Source organism: Mus musculus, chromosome 14, assembly GCF_000001635.26.
Source record: "Mus musculus strain C57BL/6J chromosome 14, GRCm38.p6 C57BL/6J".
Taxonomy (NCBI): Eukaryota; Metazoa; Chordata; class Mammalia; order Rodentia; family Muridae; genus Mus; species Mus musculus.
The window spans coordinates 8,522,110-8,542,497 of NC_000080.6; the positions used below are offsets into that span (position 1 = coordinate 8,522,110).

Consider the following 20,388-nt stretch of genomic DNA (forward strand, 5'->3'; position numbering starts at 1 on the left):
TTGTCACCTCAAGTAGTTCAGCTTCACTAAAACTGTATACACACACACACACACACACACACAGACAGAAAGACAGAGAGAGAGAGAGAGAGACAGAGAGAGAGACAGAGAGAGAGAGAGACAGAGAGAGAGACAGAGAGAGAGAGAGAGAGACAGAGAGAGAGACACAGAGAGAGAGAGAGACAGAGAGAGAGACAGAGAGAGACATAGAGAGAGACAGAGAGAGAGACATAGAGAGAGAGACAGAGAGAGAGACAGAGAGAGACATAGAGAGAGAGACAGAGAGAGAGACAGAGAGAGACATAGAGAGAGAGACAGAGAGAGAGACAGAGAGAGGGATGCATTGTGTTTTACAGTGTGCTTACAAAATAATGTTCCTCAATGGATTTATCAAATATCCTTAGTGTTATTTATCTCTCCTCCATCCCTCTCCCTTTTATATTATCCTTCCTCTCTTCTTCCCAGTTAAAGTGACCCCCTTTCTCATTTATGTCTTTATTTTACTCTTGTTCTTAAAGGAGTCTTTTACTCAGAGATGGACGTGCACTGATTATTAAGGATACAGGTAAATCTGAAATGCTGTCATATCCTAAATCACAGAAGACCAGCGTTGTGATAGTCTACCAGAGATGAGCCCTCAGATAAACTTTATAGCCAATTAAAGTCTTTGCTCTAGGTGACTAATACCACACCCAAGTGTTTGGGGGTGGGGAGACCTGAGTAGTCCTGAGTGTCTAGAACACAGTTATTAAAGGCAGAGACCATGTCCTGGAACCTTATTTGGTAGCCACATGGGACTTTGCAAAAGTTATCTATTTGAAGCAAGCAGTTTTACCAGAAGCTCAGAAAAAGTTACCTGGGAAGGTTGCATAAAAGGCACTTTAACAAAATCTAAGGTAAGTTAGTTAGGGACATCCTGACCTTGGGTTCCTAGAACAGAGTTGGGCAATTTTCATGGGATTCCCATCAAGGAGATCAAATTCTAGTCAAACCTGAAATGGCCACAGTAGGAACACAAGATGGAGGAATCTTTGCACTGCCTTGCACTATCACACTAGGTAATATCCTGGATTCTAGAAGAGGACCTATTGTTGTGCTTCATTTCAGAATAAGCCATCACACCATATTTAAATTTAAGTCTATTTTTTAAAAAAAGTTTACATTTTTGGCCATAAAAGAGTACAAATGCTCCATTATTGAAGATAAGTTTAAGATTGATACTACAACAAACATACCAGTTTTGCAAATCCTTCTTTGTCTTAATAATTCACTGTTTAGAATCATATTAACTGTCAAAGTTAATTCTCCATTAACGTGCATTCCATTATGCATTTGTTTGGGTAGGCTCCTAATTAAATCCTCCAAGGCAAAGTAATTTAGGTTTGGGTTTCTAAAATAAGAAGTAGAAGGACAAAGTTTCTTTAACAAGAAAAATCTTAATAGAAGGAAACTATAAGCAGAAATGCATGTGCTTTGAATTTTAAAATTGGCTATTTTAAAGGCTGACACAATCTGCATAAAAGGAAGGTTAAATATCAAGATTAGATTAAAATCCCGCCTGAGGCATTTCATTTTCTTGAGTTAGTGGAAAGTGAACCTGACAGAGGTTAGGGATTTACCATGAATTATTTTGCTACTTTACTGATGAGTGCATGCCTTTGTAGTTAGATTGTAAAACCTGAGGCTGTACTCTCTAATTGTCTTTTATAGAAATAAACATTCATTTTTTTTTTGGTCTCAAGATACAATGTTCTAATTATTATTGTCATTTAAGCTTGCAACGTTTTCAAAGCTTAGCCAGTCAGACCTGCGACATGCCAGCCCTCGCCACCGGGTCATGTTTAACATTTTCATCTAACAGTCAACTTGGTGCCAGAGTCCGGGTTTTAGATTAATTTTTATTCTAGCATATTGTGTTGTTCTATAGCACATATAAAATAGAACAAGGGTTGATTCTAGTACAGCAATGTTATTATGGATGAGGCATCTGACCTTTTAAAGCCTTATCTTCTTCATTCAGAAGACTGGGAAAACAATGTACTTCAGTTAAGGCTATGTGAAACCAGACATGCTACATACTTGAGTTGTGTCTTGGTGGGAGTAGATGGCTAATAAACAGGTTGTTAATACCTTCCCATCTTTAATAACATTTAAAGCTTACAGAACCTATGCGTACTCGCTTATTCCTTTCTTCATTCATTCCTTAATAGTGATTGGGTGCTGGCTGGCTGGCGTTGAGTGAGAAAGGGAGTAGGATGCTACACTACCTCATCCAACGAGGTTGTACCTTCATGGGGGAGGTGAATATTAAAACAAGAAATCAATAAACAGTTCAGTGATTGTGATTATAGTAAGGATTACAAAGAAAAAATATAAACAGTTCTAATTTTGCTCAACAGGGCTTGGTATCTAATCTCTGGGGTCAAGGAATTCTAACTGAGACCTAAAGGATGACGGATGCCACAGACACCTACGTGGTTCTCAGTCCTTCACTATGTGTGATGTTCTTACTTCATGTCCATAGATGAAGAAACTAAGGTGTGCCCAAAATCTGACTGGGGGCTCAAAAACAATGTTTCTATTCATTTGCCTTTTAAAATAATTACATGATCCTGCCCTCATTGAACATGCATCAGGGGGCATCACATGAGATTCTTCCCATATGCAATATTTGTTTTCTATGTAATTTCGTAAAGTCATCTAAGTAAAAACATGTTATCTCAAATATGGATGATTAATGACTGTATTGATAGGTACCAAAACTTCATGAATATTATAATCCAATGCATGTCAAGGGGCCAATGAGGTCTATGAAGAACCAAGCAGGTGACATATGACTTTAATGTCCTACTTCAAAGGTAGGAGAGCTGGGGGTTAAGGGTGGGGAGATGAGAGAAGGCTTTGGTACCTGGTAGGTAAGGCATTTCAATAAAATAATATTAACAACTGCAATTAGATTGTATCTTTCTGTGCAGAACTGGATTAGGACCTCAAACAGTGTGTGAAGCTGGGCCCCCAAGATACGAGGCAGTGTGCAGGATATGGTTTTCTCCACAAGGTCTTGATTTATTGAAAAGCAAGAATTAACCTAGTTTTGTTCCTTATGCTTAATGAGAAAAATTAAACTAAGAGGCATGGTTTCATTTTGAGAAAGCTTTCTATTCTGAGTAAGGAGCATAGTTTATCTGGTCCAGGATTTGGGTTGGAAATAGGCCATTTCCCCAGAAATCCTGCAGGCTTCTGGGAAAGAGTCGTGGCGATGCATCTCCAACGCCAGGCTTCTGCTCATGGGCCAGCTCTGCTACTCGCTCATGCTACATCTGTGACAGGCCAGTTTCCTCAGCCGTGAGATTGTCACTGTGACAGTGTGGCTACATTAGGCTAAGTGAGAATTAAAGTGCAACAGCTGTGCCTGGGCTATTGATAAACATTCTGTGTTCGAGTCATCTGGTTAGCATTATTTTATTTGTTCATTTTATCACTCAGTCAACAAGTCTTTCCTGTGCTCCTGGTAAGTACTAGTATTATGGTGCTAAGTACTAAGTTAGTTGTTAGAGAATACAATCAAAAATGGGATCCCTTTAGTGTTTCCCCCACCAACATCCATCTGCTTGTCTGTCTATCTATCACGTGTGTGTGAAGGTGATCCAAGTGAAATAAGTCAAATAGTGGAGGAGTCAGAGTCCCAACTAGCCATCTCTTTTGACCCAATGAAGCTTCCAGTATTGAGTTTGGGTTATATCTAATTGGGCTGTTGGCCAAAAGGGCCAAATGGAAAGCGGTAAACAATGCAGGCTGTTGCCAAGACCACAGATTGCTTTTCACAACTGACATCAGGGTTCCCTTGTTGAATATAAGACCTACATAATAAACTGAAGATGGAGATGTCAAGCTGGTGCCTATCTAGAGGCTTCACCTCTACTTTACAGCATCTTTGGTACAGAAACATGCTCCACATTCTCTCAAAAGAGAAACCTGAATACCAAGCCCACCACAAATCCTGTTTCTACAATGGTGTACTACCTCAAGATATGCTGGGGCAATTGTGATACAGAGCTTATGGGAGTAACCAAACAATAATTGATTTGATTTAATACTCACTCCTTGAGATGAAATCCATATACAATACTGCTTGGGTTGCTAAGGACCCAAGAATAGATAGCTTGGGGACCTAGGGCAAAACCAAATAATATGGATCTAAAAGAAGATGTAGTGATTAAATGACTCCCAATGATATTCTGCTATATTCACAGTTCAGTGTCTTGTTCAGCTATCAGCATAGAAGTTTCCTCCTGTGGTAGGTAGGAACAAATATAGAGACCCACAGCCAGATACTGCACAGAGAGTGAGAATCCATAGAATACACAGGTCTAAATGGGATGTCACCACCAAATTTTTACTCCTAGAAACCTGAGAAAGAGGAGGCAGAAAGAGTGTAAAAGTCAGAGAGGATGGATGACACCAAGGAATCAAGGCCCTCTAAATTAACACCAGCAAAGCTCATGTGAACGCACAGAGACTGAGGGAGCAGGCACTGGGCCTATATGGGTCTGCATCAGGTTCTCTATATATTATGGCTTCCAGTGTATTATTTTTATGGGCTTTTTATGCAAACAAATGGGCCTCTGATTCTTGTGACTCCTCTTGACTTCATTCTGTTTTGCTGGTTTACCTTGTTTATCTTCAATGTAACAGTTTTTGTTTTATCTTATTATTTTGCCATACTACAAAAATGAATGAATGAAAACCTAGCCATTAGGATAAAGGTTAACAATCAAAGTGTCACTTATACCTGTTGGGAGTGGGAAAATCAGTTTCATCCAACAGAGTGATACTGGGTACATCAGCAACTGCAGGGCAGGCTTTGTGTTTAGGTGGAGTTGATCAGTATTAATGGACTATACAGGCTTTTTTGTAGTTTTTTCCCTATTATTTGGTTACAGTTTGGTGGATTTTTGTTTGTTTTGTTTTATTTTTTCTTTCTGGGTGTGGTTTTGTCTTAGTTTTGGTATTTTGTTGTTGAATTGAGTTTTTCTTTGTTTTTTGAGAAAGAACTTAAAGTTGAGTGGGTAGAGAAGGGGAAGAATATGATAAACATATATTTAAATTTAAAATTTGTTTTTTTAATAATAATAATAATAATAATAAAGCCATGTAGTTTATAATTTACACTGATATGGTGTAGATAACTAGATATTTCCTTATACCACAAATGGAAAATACATTAACATATAAATTTTATAATTTTCCAATATTTTTATTTCTTTGTAATTTTCTCTCTATAAATATCTTTATCAAGATAGACAACATATATTAGTTTTATATATATATATATATACATATACATATACATATACATATACATATACATATACATATATACAGATACATACTTTTTTTGGATACAAGGTCTTACTACACAGCACAGGCTGGCCTTAAACTTAAAATCCTCCTGCTTCAGCCTCCTGAGTGCTAAGATTCTAACTGTGCCACCAAATTCTGCTTCTATTATATCTTATTAGTGAAAATATTAATATTTGGTAGAGAAATATATCTTAATTTTACAGCAATTCTCAGGAATTTTTATGTTTCATAATGTATAAAGAAGAATCTATAAATGTTCAGTAACTGGTCTAACATAATAAGTAACACGAATCATTGATATAGTTAGAAAATTAAAAATTTCTAATACAATGTGTCTTGAGAAATCTCTCTTTTCCTTCTGCTCCTTTCTGTATTAGTTCCTGCTTCCAGAGACATTCATTTCATGTATTTAAAGCTTCTGCATATGTCATATGTCATACGTAGTTCAAAATGTTTTTCATTATATCAGTGGGACCATATTGTAATATGATTCTAGGCTTCCATTTTTGAAATCCTATTCCAGACCATCACAGACAGAGTACACTGCTCTTTGCACAGCTACACAACAGCTTACCGGAAGTATATTGAACCAGTTCCCAACTATACATAAGTGGCTTGCCACTGGGTCTTGTTATTTCAAGCAGTGTTGTAACAAATATCTAAAGGAGAAATGTGTCAGGAATGGGAGCACATATCTGTGATTTCTATGTTTAGGAGGCCAGGGCAGAAGGGTCTGTAAAACTTAAATTCAAAAAGGGGACAGAACACAAAGATTAGTACAAGACTAATTACATGGCTATCAAGTGGATTAAGTACAATTTATTAGTCAATGCTATGTGTATTAGTATATAAGTTGCATAGAAAAAATTCACTCTATAAATGTTTTCTGACATGTTTGTTTTAAAAGACCTCAGAAGCCCTGGTCAATATCCTTCTAAGAAGTATTTATTTGTGTATGTTTATGTGTCTGTTTGAGAGAGTGTCAATGTAGGTGCACATAGTGAAGACAAAAAGAAGGCATCAGGTGTCTTCCTCTATTATTCTCTGCTATTTCTGTGAGGCTGGGTCACTCCCTGAGTCTCGCTCTTCTTTTCTTGGCTAGGCAAGAAGGCAGCAAGCACTCACGATCATGATCCTTCTGTCTCCATATCCCTCAGATCTGGGTGACTGGTATGGTTAGGATGCCTGGCTTTGTTCAAGGGTGCTGAGATCTAAACTTTGGATCTCATGTTTGCATAATGACAAATCCTAACTCTCTAGGCATTTCCAGTTTTCAATATCCATTCTAAATTCTTTCTGGACTAAAAAAAAAAAATTTAATGGAGAAATGTGATCAGTTGTGCTGTTTATTTTACTGAAGATAGGGAAAGAAGATTTATAATTCAAATGCAAGATGAATTTATTTAACTTTAACCAGAATTTGATTTCCTTTGTGGAGAATCCCTTGGAAAATTACTTAGCTCTATTCTAGAAACACAGGTCAAGGTGTCCCAGATAATTTATCTTGGCTTCTGTTAAACTGCCTACATGTGCAAACCTCCCCTTCCAGCTAACTGCTTCTCTTAGCTTCTGTTATACTGCTTGCTTGTGCAAAACCTCCTCTCCAGCAAGACAACAAAGCTTGGTTTTGTCTTTAAAAGTTCCCTGTGCTGAAAAGTTCCTGAACAGAACACCAACGGCTTATGCTCTAAGATCAAGCATTGGCAAATGAGACCTGATAGACTTGAAAAGCTTCTGTAAGGCAAAGGACACTGTCAATAGGATAAAACAGCAACCCACAGATTGGGAAAAGAGTTTTACCATCCCTACATCCTATATAGGGCCAACATCCAAACTATACAAAGAACTCAATAAATTAGACTCCAGAGAACCAAATGACCCTATCAATAAAAATAGGGTACAGAGCTAAATAGAGAATTCTCAACTGAGGAATCTCGAATGGCTAAGAAGCACCTAAAGTATGTTCAACATTCTGCATCTTCAGGGAAATGCAAATCAAAACCACCCTGAGATTATACCTCACACCCATCAGAATGGCTAAGATCAAAAACTCAGGTGACAGCGGATGCTGGCGAGGATGTGGAGAAAGAGGAACAATCCTCTGTTGCTGGTGTGATTGCAAGTTGGTACCACTACTCTGGAAATCAGTCTGGCTGTTCCTCAGAAAATTGCAAATAGTTCTACCTGAGGATCCAGCTATACCACTCCTGGGCATATACCCAAAAGATGCCCCAACATATAACAAGGACACATGCTCCACTATGTTCATAGCAGCCATATTTATAATAGCTAGAAGCTGGAAACAACCCAGATGTCCCTCAAAAGAGGAATGGATACAGAAAATGTGGTACATTTATACAATGGAGTACTACTCAGCTATTAAAAACAATGACTTCATAAAATTCACAGGTAAATGGATGGAACTAGAAAATGCCATCCTGAGTGAGGTAACCCAGTCACAAAAGAAGTACATGGTATGTACTCACTGATTAGTGTATTTTAGCCAAAATAAACTCAGAATACCCATGATACAACTCACAGACCATATGAAACCCAAGAAGAAAGGAGACCACACCAAAGTGTGGGTGTGACAGACAGTTCTACTCAGAAGGGGGAAGAAAATAATCTCAGGAAGTAGAGGGAGAGAGATATCTGGGAAGGAGAGTGGAGTGGGAGGGAAAAAGGGGTGCAGGTTCAGATATGGGAGGAGATAGGGGAGAAGTACAGAGTGTCAGGAATTTGAAAGGTGGTGTGTACTAGTGGGGGAGTGGGAACTGGGCATAGCCACTAGAAAGTTCCAAATGCCAGGGACCCAAGAAGTTTCTAAGACCCAAGAGGGAGGACATTAGCGGAAATACTCAACAAAGGGGAGATATGGTATGCATTTACTGATAAGTGGATATTAGACCAAAAGCTCAGAATACCCAAGATATAATTCATAGACCACATGAAGCTCAAGGAGAAGGAAGGTTAAAGTGTGGATGCTTTAGTCCTTAGAAGGGACAACAATGTACTCATGGGAGGAAATACAGAGACAAAGTGTGGAGCAGAGTCGGAAAGAAAGGCCATCCAGAGACTGCCCCACCTGGGGATCAATCCTGTATACAGACACCAAACACAGACACTATTGTGGGTGCCAAGAAGTGCTTGCGGATAGGAGCCTGATATAGTTGTCTCCTGAGAGGCTCTGCCAGAGCCTAACAAATACAGAGGCTGATGCTCATAGTTAACCATTGGACTGAGCACGGGGATCCCAATGGAAGAGTTACAGAAAGTACTGAAGGAGCTGAAGGGGTTTGCAACCCCATAGGAAAAACAACAGTATTAACCAACCAGACTCCCCAGAACTCCTAGGGACTAAACTACCAAAGAGTCCATGGAGGTACCCGTGACTCTAGCCACATATGTAGCAGAGGATGGCCTGTTGGGCATCAGTAGGAGGAGAGGCCCTTTGTCCTGTGAAGGCTCAATGCCCTAGTGTAGGGGAATGCCAGGGCAGGGAGGTGGGAGTGGGTGGGTAGGTGTGGGAGCACCCTCATAGAAGCAGGGGGAGGGGAATGGGATAGGGGGTTTCCAAAGGGGAAACCAGAAAAGGGGATAGCATTTGAAATGTAAATAAATAAAACATTCAATTAACAAAAAAAGGGGTGTAGAGGCTATATCCAGAGGATAGGCATGGCTCCTAGTTGAGGCATGGGGGTCACACACCCACCTCAAAAATATGAATCCAGAATTCCTTCTGTCAAAAGGAAATGCAGGGACAAAGAGTAGAGCAGAGAGTGAAGGAAAGGCCATCCAGAGACTGCCCCACCTGGGAATCCATTCCATCTGCAGACACCAAACCCAGACACTATTGCTAATGCCAAGAAGCACTTGCTGACAGGCGTCTGGTATAGCTGTCCCCTGAGGCTGTGCCAGAGCCTAACCAATACAGATATGGATGCTTGTAGCCAATCATCAGACTGAGCATGGGACCCCGGTGGAGAAGTTAGGGCAAGGACTGAAGGAGCTGAAGGGGTTTGCAACCCCATAGGAAGAAATAACAATATCAACCAACCAGATCCCCCAAAGCTCATGGGGAGTAGACCACCAACCAAAGAGTACACATGGAGGGGGGCGGCCCATGGCTCCAGCTGGATATGTAGGAGAGAAATGCCTTATGATACATCACTGGAAGGCGAGCCCCTTGGTCCTGTGGAGGCTGATGACCCCTACAGGAGGGTAGGGGAATGCTAGGGTGCTGAGGCAGGAGTGGGTGGGTAGGCGGGTGGAGAGCACCCTCATAGAGGGAGGGGTGGGGAGAGGGGCTAGGGGGTTTGTGGAGGGGAAACTGGTAAGGGGGATAACATTTGAAATGTAAATAGATAAAATAACCGATAAAAAATGAAAAAAAACAAAGGCCCCTGTGCTAAATGGTTGGGGATACACTTGGGTTCTAAATGCCTGAGGATAGTATCAGCTAGCTGAAATAAAGACTTTCAGTGGGTTACAGATTGTGTCTGACTGGTCTTTGGTGGGCTCCCTGCAACACAGCAAATATTTCTCTCCCATTCTTTAGCCCATTTCTTAATTCAATCAATATTTACTCTGAGAGATCAATAGGTTTTAATTTCATGATACCAGAGTTGTCAATTCTTGGTCTTATTCCTTGAGCATCTGGAGCCTCTTTTTAAAAAGTTCTGTATCTTAGTGTTTTCCCAGTCTTAGAGGTTTACATCATGTATGAATATCTTCAATCAGCTTGAACTGATTGATGTAGAAGGTGAGAGACAGGAATCTAGAATCATTTTTCTACTTTTAATATCCATCTTTCCCTGAACCATTTGTTGAAAAGGCTGTCTTTTCTCCTGTATGTTTTGGACATCTCTCTCAAAATTGAGGTGGCAGGAGGTATTTTTATTTGTTTGTTTGTTAATTTTTTCCTTTATTCCATTCTGTTGATCTATATAACTGCTTTGGTGCCAGTAATATCTGTTTTTATTATTATGGATCCATAGTATAACTTGATATCAGGAAATTGATACCTCTACCATTGGTCTTTTTGTTCATGATTGCTTGGCTATCTGGGTTCTCTTGTGCTTTAATAATGAATTTTAGGATTTGTTTTTCCTATTTATGTGAAGACTTTCATTGACATTTTCATAGCGTTTGCACTGGATTTTCAGATTAGAATACAGCCATTTTCACAATATTAGTTCAACTGACCCATGAGTTATAGGTGGTGTCTTGACTCTTGACTAAATACATTAATTTACTTTGATTTTAGGTTTTGTTTCACAGTAGATTTTAGTCTTTGCTTTGAATCTTCCTTTTATAGTATGGACTTTAAACAAGAATCTACTACAGATTTTACCACTGCAAAAGGCAGCTTACTAAGTTATCTCCCTCCCTCCCTCCCTCCCTCCCTCCCTCCCTCCCTCCCTCCCTCCCTCCCTCCCTCCCTCCCTCCTTTCCTCCCTTCCCCCCTCCCTCTGTCTTTCTTTTCTCTTTAGAGGCATTAATTTGCTAGTCTGACATTGTAGTAGGAGGTTGGGGTGCCAGTCTCCTCTTATTTAAAAAGGAAATGTAAGCCTAGGAAGATACCTGCTGAGAAAAGGTAGGCACGAGGGAAAGCCACCTTCCATTTTTTAATTACTACTTTTGATTTGTGTTTGGTGGGCCACTGCATCTTATCATTAATGCTGAATGCTCCATTTCAATAACCAGACTACATTCTCTGGTTCAATTAAACTGGGGTCCTATTAATGAAAGTAAGATTATCTGATTCCACAGTCCTAAAGTCATTAGCTAATGTGCACTGGGAATTGACACAGAGAATGGTAGAAATGTGGAGCTTTTGGAAACAATGGCTTCTTAGAAACAGTGGTTTTATTAATTTCATTCAATGCTCTTGATTAAGCTATATGACATTTAATAAAACACATTCTAAAACAGTTTAAAAAATTACAAGAGTTCTTTTTTTTTGGTTGTGTGAAAATCCACAGGAAGTGGCTACTTCTTTAGAGGCCTTATTGGGATCTTTTAATATGTGCATTTATGATGAAATATCAAAATTCACATGAGCACCACACATCCAATTATACGAGCACACAGTCATTTTCTCATGCAATTAAATTCCATTGTGGGAATCCACTTTTTGAAAGATGAAAACAAATAGTTCAAATAAAGACACTTATCCATGGTTAAAAATCATTGCCCCATGGGCATAACCATTAGAAATACCTTTCAAATCAAACACATTGTAAAGGGAGAGAATAGTAATATGTTCCTTTCTAGTAAGCTTTAATGTCCATGTATATGAGAATCAACTTCTGAAATGTACTTGTAGAAGAGGACCACAGAGTACCATGTAGGTTCATGCCATTTTGGCTATCATGCCTGTGCAGTGAGACTGACCTAAGAGGAGCTAACATAATGGTTACAAATGGATACACTTGATATTTACAAAGAAAAAGAAATATACTCGTGGATTTTGTCAATCAGCAATTTCCTGTATACACAATTCAAGTGGAATTGACTATTATTATGCATCAAGAGTCCACAAAAGAAATACTAATATTCTCCTCTGTAAGTTGGGCTTGAATATAGGTCCTACTCAAAGCTGAAATATTATGAAAATATTTCTGTTTAGTTGTAACACTGATGTAGTTAGTATTTACTGAATCTTATTCAGTTTAAGCACTTCTGAGACTTTTAAATAAAAATGACAATGATATTGTAAATACACATGTATTTATTTTTAAAGACAGTTGATAAAGCATTCCACTGGAAGAACAGCGGGTAAAAAGAGACCACCTGTAATCATGTTATCTGATGAGCTGCATATTTTTGTCATTCCTGTTACTGAAAAGTATCAAACTACATTAGGTGCAGACACGGGGTTTGTTACTGAAAACACTCTTTCAGCTCTCTGACGCAAATCTTAAAATTAAGCTGCCACCTGAAAGGTAATGAGCTTATTCTTTTTATATGTTTTCCTATGGTTCCTTAATAAACACTGCTTGCATTAAATCTGTCTATTTCTTTCTGGGTCTAGTTCTATATAATATAGATAGCATACATTTCTCCATTTTCTCCCATTGCTAGCAAAAGGTCCTACTCAAAGCTGGTAATTATGAAGCAGGTGAGGTTTGCATCACACATTGTCTCTTTGCTTTTCTGTGAGTTTGGGAATGGTGCAATCAAGGGTTATTAATGTTGTGCCTACTTACATACAAACTTCTTTTGCACTGTAAAAAAGGACAAAAGAGGACGATTTGTTAGGGATCTATAGCTTCTGGCATGTAATGCTGTTAAAACTGAGAGGGGAAGTACGGGAGGACAAGGAAGTTCCTCTTCTCAACCTTCATCACAAACATCTGCCTTTCCCTGTTTCTGTTTGACTGCCTTTAAAGCTCTGAGCTCTCTCTCCTTTTAATTTAATTTTATTTTTTGACTTTATTGGATATTTTCTTTATTTACATTTCAAATTCCCCTTTCCTGGTTTCCCCTCTGAAACCCCCTTCTCCTATCCCCTCCCCTAGCCCCCTGCTCCCCAACCCACCCACTCCTGCCTCCTGGTCCTGGCATTCCCCTACACTGCGGCATAGAGCCTTCATAGGGCAAGGGCCTCTTCTCCCACTGATGTCCAACTAGGCCATCCTCTGAGCATTCTCTTGACCATTGCTCTTATCTGAGGAGCCATGCATTGCCACTGTCCCTACAGCTTCCCTCGGTGCCACTGCTTTCTACTGGCCCAGCTTCTGTCATCCTGGACCCTCTGCCATTTCTGTCTGATCACTGCAGAGACATGTTAGTTACTCCCCATTGTCTCATACCTCACCTGGTTTCAACACTCACCCGGAATCCTGCTTTCAAATTCACTTTCCTAAAACATTTCACCTCTTTACCTGAGGAATGAGAGCCACTCCCATAGTGTGGTTCTAACAGAGTGTTATGCCACTCAAGCCATTCCCTACATTGAGCCTTTGAAAAATGAATCTCCTTTTTTTTTCAAACAATCCTGAAAAATAGATTGCTATTTCCTTGCTTTTACTCAATCTTCTGCCCTTACATCCTTCTATAAGTCTCCTATTAATTTATTATAAATATATAAATATACATAAAATTCTTCCAAGGTCTACTTCTTCCACAGATGGTCTTTAGCTTCCTGTGAATCAGCTCCCTGTATTGGAGTATTACTTGAATGACATGACCTTCCCAGGCTGAGTGACCCAGTGGTCTCAGTGTTGGTTGCACATAACAATCACTAGAGGATGTTAAAAACAAAACAAAACAAAACAAAACAAAACAAAACAAAACAAGACAAAACAAAACAAGACTAGCCAAATTAACAAAGATTCTCTCTGGGGGTAGTGCAGACATCAGAAAAAAATGTTTTGTGCTATTAAAGGTTATAATTTAAAAATATCCTAGGGGTTAAAACATGTAGGGGATTGAGCTTCTATTTGGTTTGATATGAAGGTGTTTCATTGATTTAATCTACTGGGATGAGGTCTGCGCAGACGTAGAGCATGGGAAGCCTTAGGTCAGAAGGTGTTTAAAAGTTTTGGAGACGATTTAATATCGAAAGATACATATTCAGGCAGGATGGCACTATCCACAGCTGAACTGCAGTTCCTTTTTATACTGACAGTGAACTGGCAGCTGGCTGCAGTCCTTCCATTCCTACAGCTCCTTCACAGAGGACAGCATTGCTTGCCTTTCATCATAGTACTTGAATAAAGTGCACTTCAGTAGAGGAATAACCACTCTACAGAAGAGGCACAACCAGTCTACAGAAAAGCATTGCTTCATGCCTCTGCCTACCTTCTCCTTCCCCAAGCTGGTCAGAGTACTGAAGTAGAAAGGGTTTTATGTGGTCCAATGCTCACATGCCAAGTTCTTTATGTAGGTTTTCTGCCTGGTTTGGCATTGACCTGCGCTAAATCCTGGCCTTGTATATTGAGAGTACTGTGGAAAAGCAAGGCATAGGGCCATCTTTAGAGAAAGATACCTTAAGGGGGAAGGGTATGCATGATGTTTGTAGCAGCCTCTGGGCATACCTGATTCTGCTGATCTTAGAGGATGACCTCCAAATTTAATTTCAGTTTGGCGGAGTTTTGTCATGTTTAGCAGCTGTGTAACATGAGGAACATCTGTTGCAAGTTGACAGCTTCGTGGAATAATATCTGTGGGTTCATCTGTCAAAAATGGAATACCATATATTATTCAAAATGAAAGCACCCATACCCCAAATGCAAGCCCTTGCTGCCAACTAAGCAAACTCTATAATGAAATTAAGTAAAGCAAAACAGTTTACAGTGCAACTGTGGACAACGCATCAAGCTTTCAGCCTTGCTGTCTATAGAATGAGCACGGCATTGCTGGGCAAAAGGGAAATTAGAAACTGCTTCAGTATGACTTATGGAGAAGAGTCCTAATCAGGCATGATTCTTATGAAGGAAAGAGCCAAAGAATATTGGAAACACAAACAATAGCAGAAAAACATGGAAAAACAAAGGCAGGTCACTATGAGGAGAAAAAATAAGCTGGGGTGAGAGCTACAAAATCCTCTGCACAAGCAGTAGTCAAGAGTGGCCACCGATGCGTGCTACGTGACATGGATGCATGAGAACACTGATCGGGAGAGAACTAGGTGGCCTGCAGAGATGCAGCCAGCTCACATGCTGAGGGCAGAGAAGCCTAGAGTGGTGCTGGCTGTGAAGCTGCTGCACAGTGTTGCATGAGAACTTGAGCCGAGAATCTTCATAAGCTGAGGATGCTCTGGCAGGTACCGCCCTATCCCTATATAGGCAAGCAACAACATGGGAACCTAAGAAGCCTTCCACTAGCCAGTAAATGCAAGCTTTCTCATGCAAGAACCAGAGGACACTAGGGCTAAAAGACATCCGAGATCTGCTGGGGAGAATGCCCTGCAAACATATACTCAAAAGTAAATATAAAGGATAGAATCTTCCAGACCACCTCAGAGGCCTAGCCACTGAAAGTCCTCAGGAAACTTATAGTTCCTAGCACAGCAGGATGGGACTGGGGCAAAGATGGAGATAAAGTGAAGGCCAGCCCAAGAGGAACATTCTTTTTCCAACTGTGGAGAAAAATCAGTGCTAGAAAAAACCTTTCAATCAATAAATGAGCTAAAGAATGGGACAGGTCTCAAAAAAGTAAATGCAAATGCCCACTAAATAATATGAAAATGTGTTCAGCCTTGTTTGCTACCAGAAAAATGAAGTTAAAATAAGGTAAACAAAGATGGCAAGGAAGTGTTGTATAAGAACACTAAAACGTTGCTGATGTCCCAGAATCTCAACTAGGCATCCTCTATAGAAATCAGAATAGTGATGTCTCAAGATACTAGAATTGAAACTGATGTATGACCGAGACATATCACTTCAGTGTAATACACTCTAAGGTCCTAACTTCTACCACAGAGATGCTTACATTTATATTTATTGTTGTACTGCTCACTGTCACTAAAAAAGAAATCATTTAGATGAGTATCACCCGCTGAGCAAACCAGTGAAGGTGGCGCATAATACACAAAGGGATGTCACTCAGTGTACCAAAACTCTATGTAATACACAAAGGGATGTCACTCAGTGTACCAAAACTCTACCTACTACACAAAGGGATGTCACTCAATGCACCAAAACTCTACCTAATACACAAAGGGATGTCACTCTACATACCAAAACTGAGATTACACTGTGCTGCATCTTATGGAGAAGAAAGATCAAAATCTGCGTATATGTTTTGTTTGTGTGGTGGAACTATAAAAGGGGCCATGCAAGGAGGAGAGGAGAGATCTTAAGCAGGGGACTGGCAGGGAAGAAATGATACAAGGCATTAAAGCATAAGAAGGCCCTTTGGAGGGGAAGGTGAATCAGAGGGTTTGGGAAGGGCTATGGGGGAAGGGGATGGATAACAACACTGTTTGAAGAAGCTAGACTGAAATAGTAGCTTAAAAAAATAAAAATAATAAACACAGAACTAAAAGGAACATGAGAATTTTGGTGCTTATTTTCAGGCGCAGGGAGGATTATTTTAGATAACACTTTCAATATACAGCATGATCACAGAACTGTGCACTAAGTCATACATGCATTTGGCTAACACATATAACACACAGCAAGATCACAGAACTGTGATTTGAGTCTAAGCACACACTGAGAGGACTTCATGTTCAATTTAAAAAGATATTTGTCTTCATTGTGTTTAATTACATTTTTTCATATCTGAAGTAATATATTTGTTCACATTTATCCTAGTTGAGGCTCATAACTACTTCTTTTGTCAGTTTAAAAAATATTCTGGCTTCTGGTCAGCACCAGCACTGGGTCACCTTGGGCGCGGAGTCAGCAGACATCCCCAAGGTCCCCTAGAGGACTCTCCACACGACTTTAGGATTACCAGTGAGTGGAACAGAACTTCTGTTCCAATCCAATTGCATGGGACCTGAGACAGCATTAGGGAAGCAGAAAACCTGGCCCGACCAGGTTCACAAGTCCCTTCCAGTTGGTGCTAGCACCAGGTCACCTTGGGTATGGAGCTGGGAGACACCCACAAGGTCCCCTAGAGGACAGCTTCTGAGGCAGACCCCATTTTGGGCTCCAGAAATCTGGGCACCTTCTCTGCCAGAGGAGAGGTGTCCGCCCACCCCGGGAGGGCTTTGCCGGAACACCTGGTGGAGCCATCTTGGTTCCCGGATCCCTCTGAGACTAGTCTGCAACAGTGAGAGTGTGGACTACAGAAGCTAACAACAGCTTCTGTGACAGGCCGAAGCTACACAGCTTCTAGGACAGGTCCTTTTTCAGGCCTTCATCTTCTGCCAGGAGGCAGGTCTGAACGCCAGATATCTGTGCACCTTCCCTGTAAGAGGAGAGCTTGCCTGCAGAGAGTGCTCTGACCACTGAAACTCAGAGGAGAGAGCTAATCTCCCAGGTTAGCTGATAGAGGCTAACAGAATCACAAGGGAACAATCTCTAACCAGAGACAACTATAACAACTAACTCCAGAGATTACCAGATGGGAAAAGGCAACCATAAGAATCTTACTAACAGAAACCAAGACCACTCACCATCAACAGAACCCAGCACTCCCACCTCGCCCAGTCCTGGGCACCCCAACACACCCGAAAAGCTAGACCCGGATTTAAAAGCGTATCTCATGATGATGGTAGAGGACATCAAGACGGACCTTAATAACTCACTCAAAGAAATACAGGAGAACACTGCTAAACTGGTAGAAGATCTTAAAGAAAAACAGGAAAACACAACCAAACAGGTGATGGAAATGAACAAAACAATACTAGACCTAAAAAGGAAAGTAGACACAATAAAGAAAACCCAAAGTGAGGCAACGCTGGAGATAGAAACCCTAGGAAAGAAATCTGGAACCACAGATGTGAGCATCAGCAAAAGAATACAAGAGATGGAAGAGAGAATCTCAGGTGCAGAAGATTCCATAGAGAACATCGGCACAACAATCAAAGAAAATGCAAAATGCAAAAAGATCCTAACTCAAAACATCCAGGAAATTCAGGACACAATGAGAAGACCGAACCTATAGATAATAGGAGTAGAGGAAAATGAAGATCTTCAACTTAAAGGTTCAGCAAATATCTTCAACAAAATTATAGAAGAAAACTTCCCAAACCTAAAGAAAGAGATGCCCATGAACATACAAGAAGTCTACAGAACTCCAAATAGACTGGACCAGAAAAGAAATTCCTCCTGACACATAATAATCAGAACAACAAATGCACTAAATAAAGATAGAATATTAAAAGCAGTAAAGGAAAAGGGTCAAGTAACATATAAAGGCAGGCCTATCAGAATTATACCAGACTTTTCACCAGAGACTATGAAAGCCAGAAGATCCTGGACAGATGTTATACAGACACTAAGAGAACACAAATGCCAGCCCAGGCTACTATACCCAGCCAAACTCTCAATTACCATAGATGGAGAAACCAAAGTATTCCATGACAAAACCAAATTCACACATTATCTTTCCACGAATCCAGCCCTTCAAAGGATAATAATAGAAAAAAAACCAATACAAGGATGGAAACCATGTCCTAGAAAAAACAAGAAAGTAATCCTTCAACAAACCTAAAAGAAGATAGCCACAAGAACAGAATGCCAACTCTAACATCAAAAATAATAGGAAGAAACAATTACTTTTCCTTAATATCTCTTAATATCAATGGACTCAATTCCCCAATAAAAAGACATAGACTAACAAATTGGCTACACAAACATGACCCAACATTTTGCTGCTTACAGGAAACCCATCTCAGGGAAAAAGACAGACACTACCTCAGAATGAAAGGCTGGAAAACAATTTTCCAAGCAAATGGTCTGAAGGATCAAGCTGGAGTAACTATACTAATATATAATAAAAATCAACTTCAAAGCAAAAGTTATCAAAAAAGACAAGAAGGGACACTTCATACTCATCAAAGGTAAAATCTTCCAAAAGGAACTCTCAATTCTGAATATCTATGCTCCAAATGCAAGAGCAGCCACATTCATTAAAGAAACTTTAGTAAAGCTCAAAGCACACATTGCACCTCACACAATAATAGTGGGAGAATTCAACACAACACTTTCATCAATGGACAGATCGTGGAAACAGAAACTAAACAGGGACACAGTGAAACTAACAGAAGTTATGAAACAAATGAATTTAACAGACATCTACAGAACATTTTATCCTAAAACAAAAGGATATACCTTCTTCTCAGCACCTCATGGTACCTTCTCCAAAATTGACCATATAATTGGTCACAAAACAGGCCTCAACAGATACAAAAATATTGAAATTGTCCCATACATCCTATCAGATCACCATGGACTAAGGCTGATCTTCAATAACAACATAAATAATAGAAAGCCAACATTCATGTGGAAACTGAACAACACTCTTCTCAATGATACCTTAGTCAAGGATGGAATAAAGAAAGAAATTAAAGACTTTTTAGAGTTTAATGAAAATGAAGCCACAACATACCCAAACTTATGGGACACAATGAAAGCATTTCTAAGAGGAAAACTCATAGTTCTGAGTGCCTCCAAAAAGAAACTAGAGAGAGCACACACTAGCAGCTTGACAACACACCTAAAAGCTCTAGAACAAAGGGAAGCAAATTCACCCAAGAGGCATAGACAGCAGGAAATAATCAAACTCAGGGGCTAAATCAACCAAGTGGAAACAAGAAGAACTATTCAAAGAATCAACCTAACCACGAGCTGTTTCTTTGAGAAAATCAACAAGATAGATAAACCCTTAGCCAGACTCACTAGAGGGCACAGGGACAGCATCCTAATTAACAAAATCAGAAATGAAAAGGGAGACATAACAACAGATCCTGAAGAAATCCAAAACACCATCAGATCCTTCTACAAAAGGCTATACTCAACAAAACTGGAAAACCTGGATGAAATGGACAAGTTTCTAGACAGATACCAGGTACCAAAGTTAAATCAGGATCAAGTTAACGATCTAAACAGTCCCATATCCCCTAAAGAAATAGAAGCAGTTATTAATAGTCTCCCAGCCAAAAAAAGCCTAGGACCAGACAGGTTTAGTGCAGAGTTCTATCAGACCTTCAAAGAAGATCTAATTCCAGTTCTTCAGAAACTATTCCACAAAATAGAAACAGAAGGTATTCTACCGAATTCATTCTATGAAGCCACATTTACACTGATACCTAAACCACAGAAAGATCCAACAAAGATTCAGAACTTCAGACCAATTTCCCTTAGGAATATCGATGCAAAAATACTCAATAAAATTCTCAGAAACTGAATCCAAGAACACATCAAAACAATCATCCATCCTGACCAAGTAGGTTTCATTCCAGGGATGCAGGGATGGTTTGATATATGGAAATCCATCAACGTAATCCATTATATAAACAAACACAAAGGCAAAAACCACATGATCATCTTGTTAGATGCGGAGAAAGCTTTTGACAAAATCCAACACCCATTCATGATAAAAGTCTTGAAAAGATTAGGA

The 20,388-nt window shown here is 39.7% G+C and overlaps 1 protein-coding gene across 6 annotated transcripts in view; it reads right to left on the minus strand.

Annotated features, from left to right (window-relative positions):
- Positions 1 to 20,388, minus strand: part of Cfap20dc (CFAP20 domain containing) — a 235,166-nt gene that overhangs the window by 90,939 nt on the left and 123,839 nt on the right. For all 6 annotated transcript variants that reach the window (XM_006518106.4, XM_030248079.1, XM_011244772.3 and 3 more), the window contains one exon: positions 14,409 to 14,546. In XM_006518106.4, coding sequence (XP_006518169.1) covers positions 14,409 to 14,546 — 138 coding nt within the window. The remainder of the gene's footprint in view (positions 1 to 14,408; positions 14,547 to 20,388) is intronic.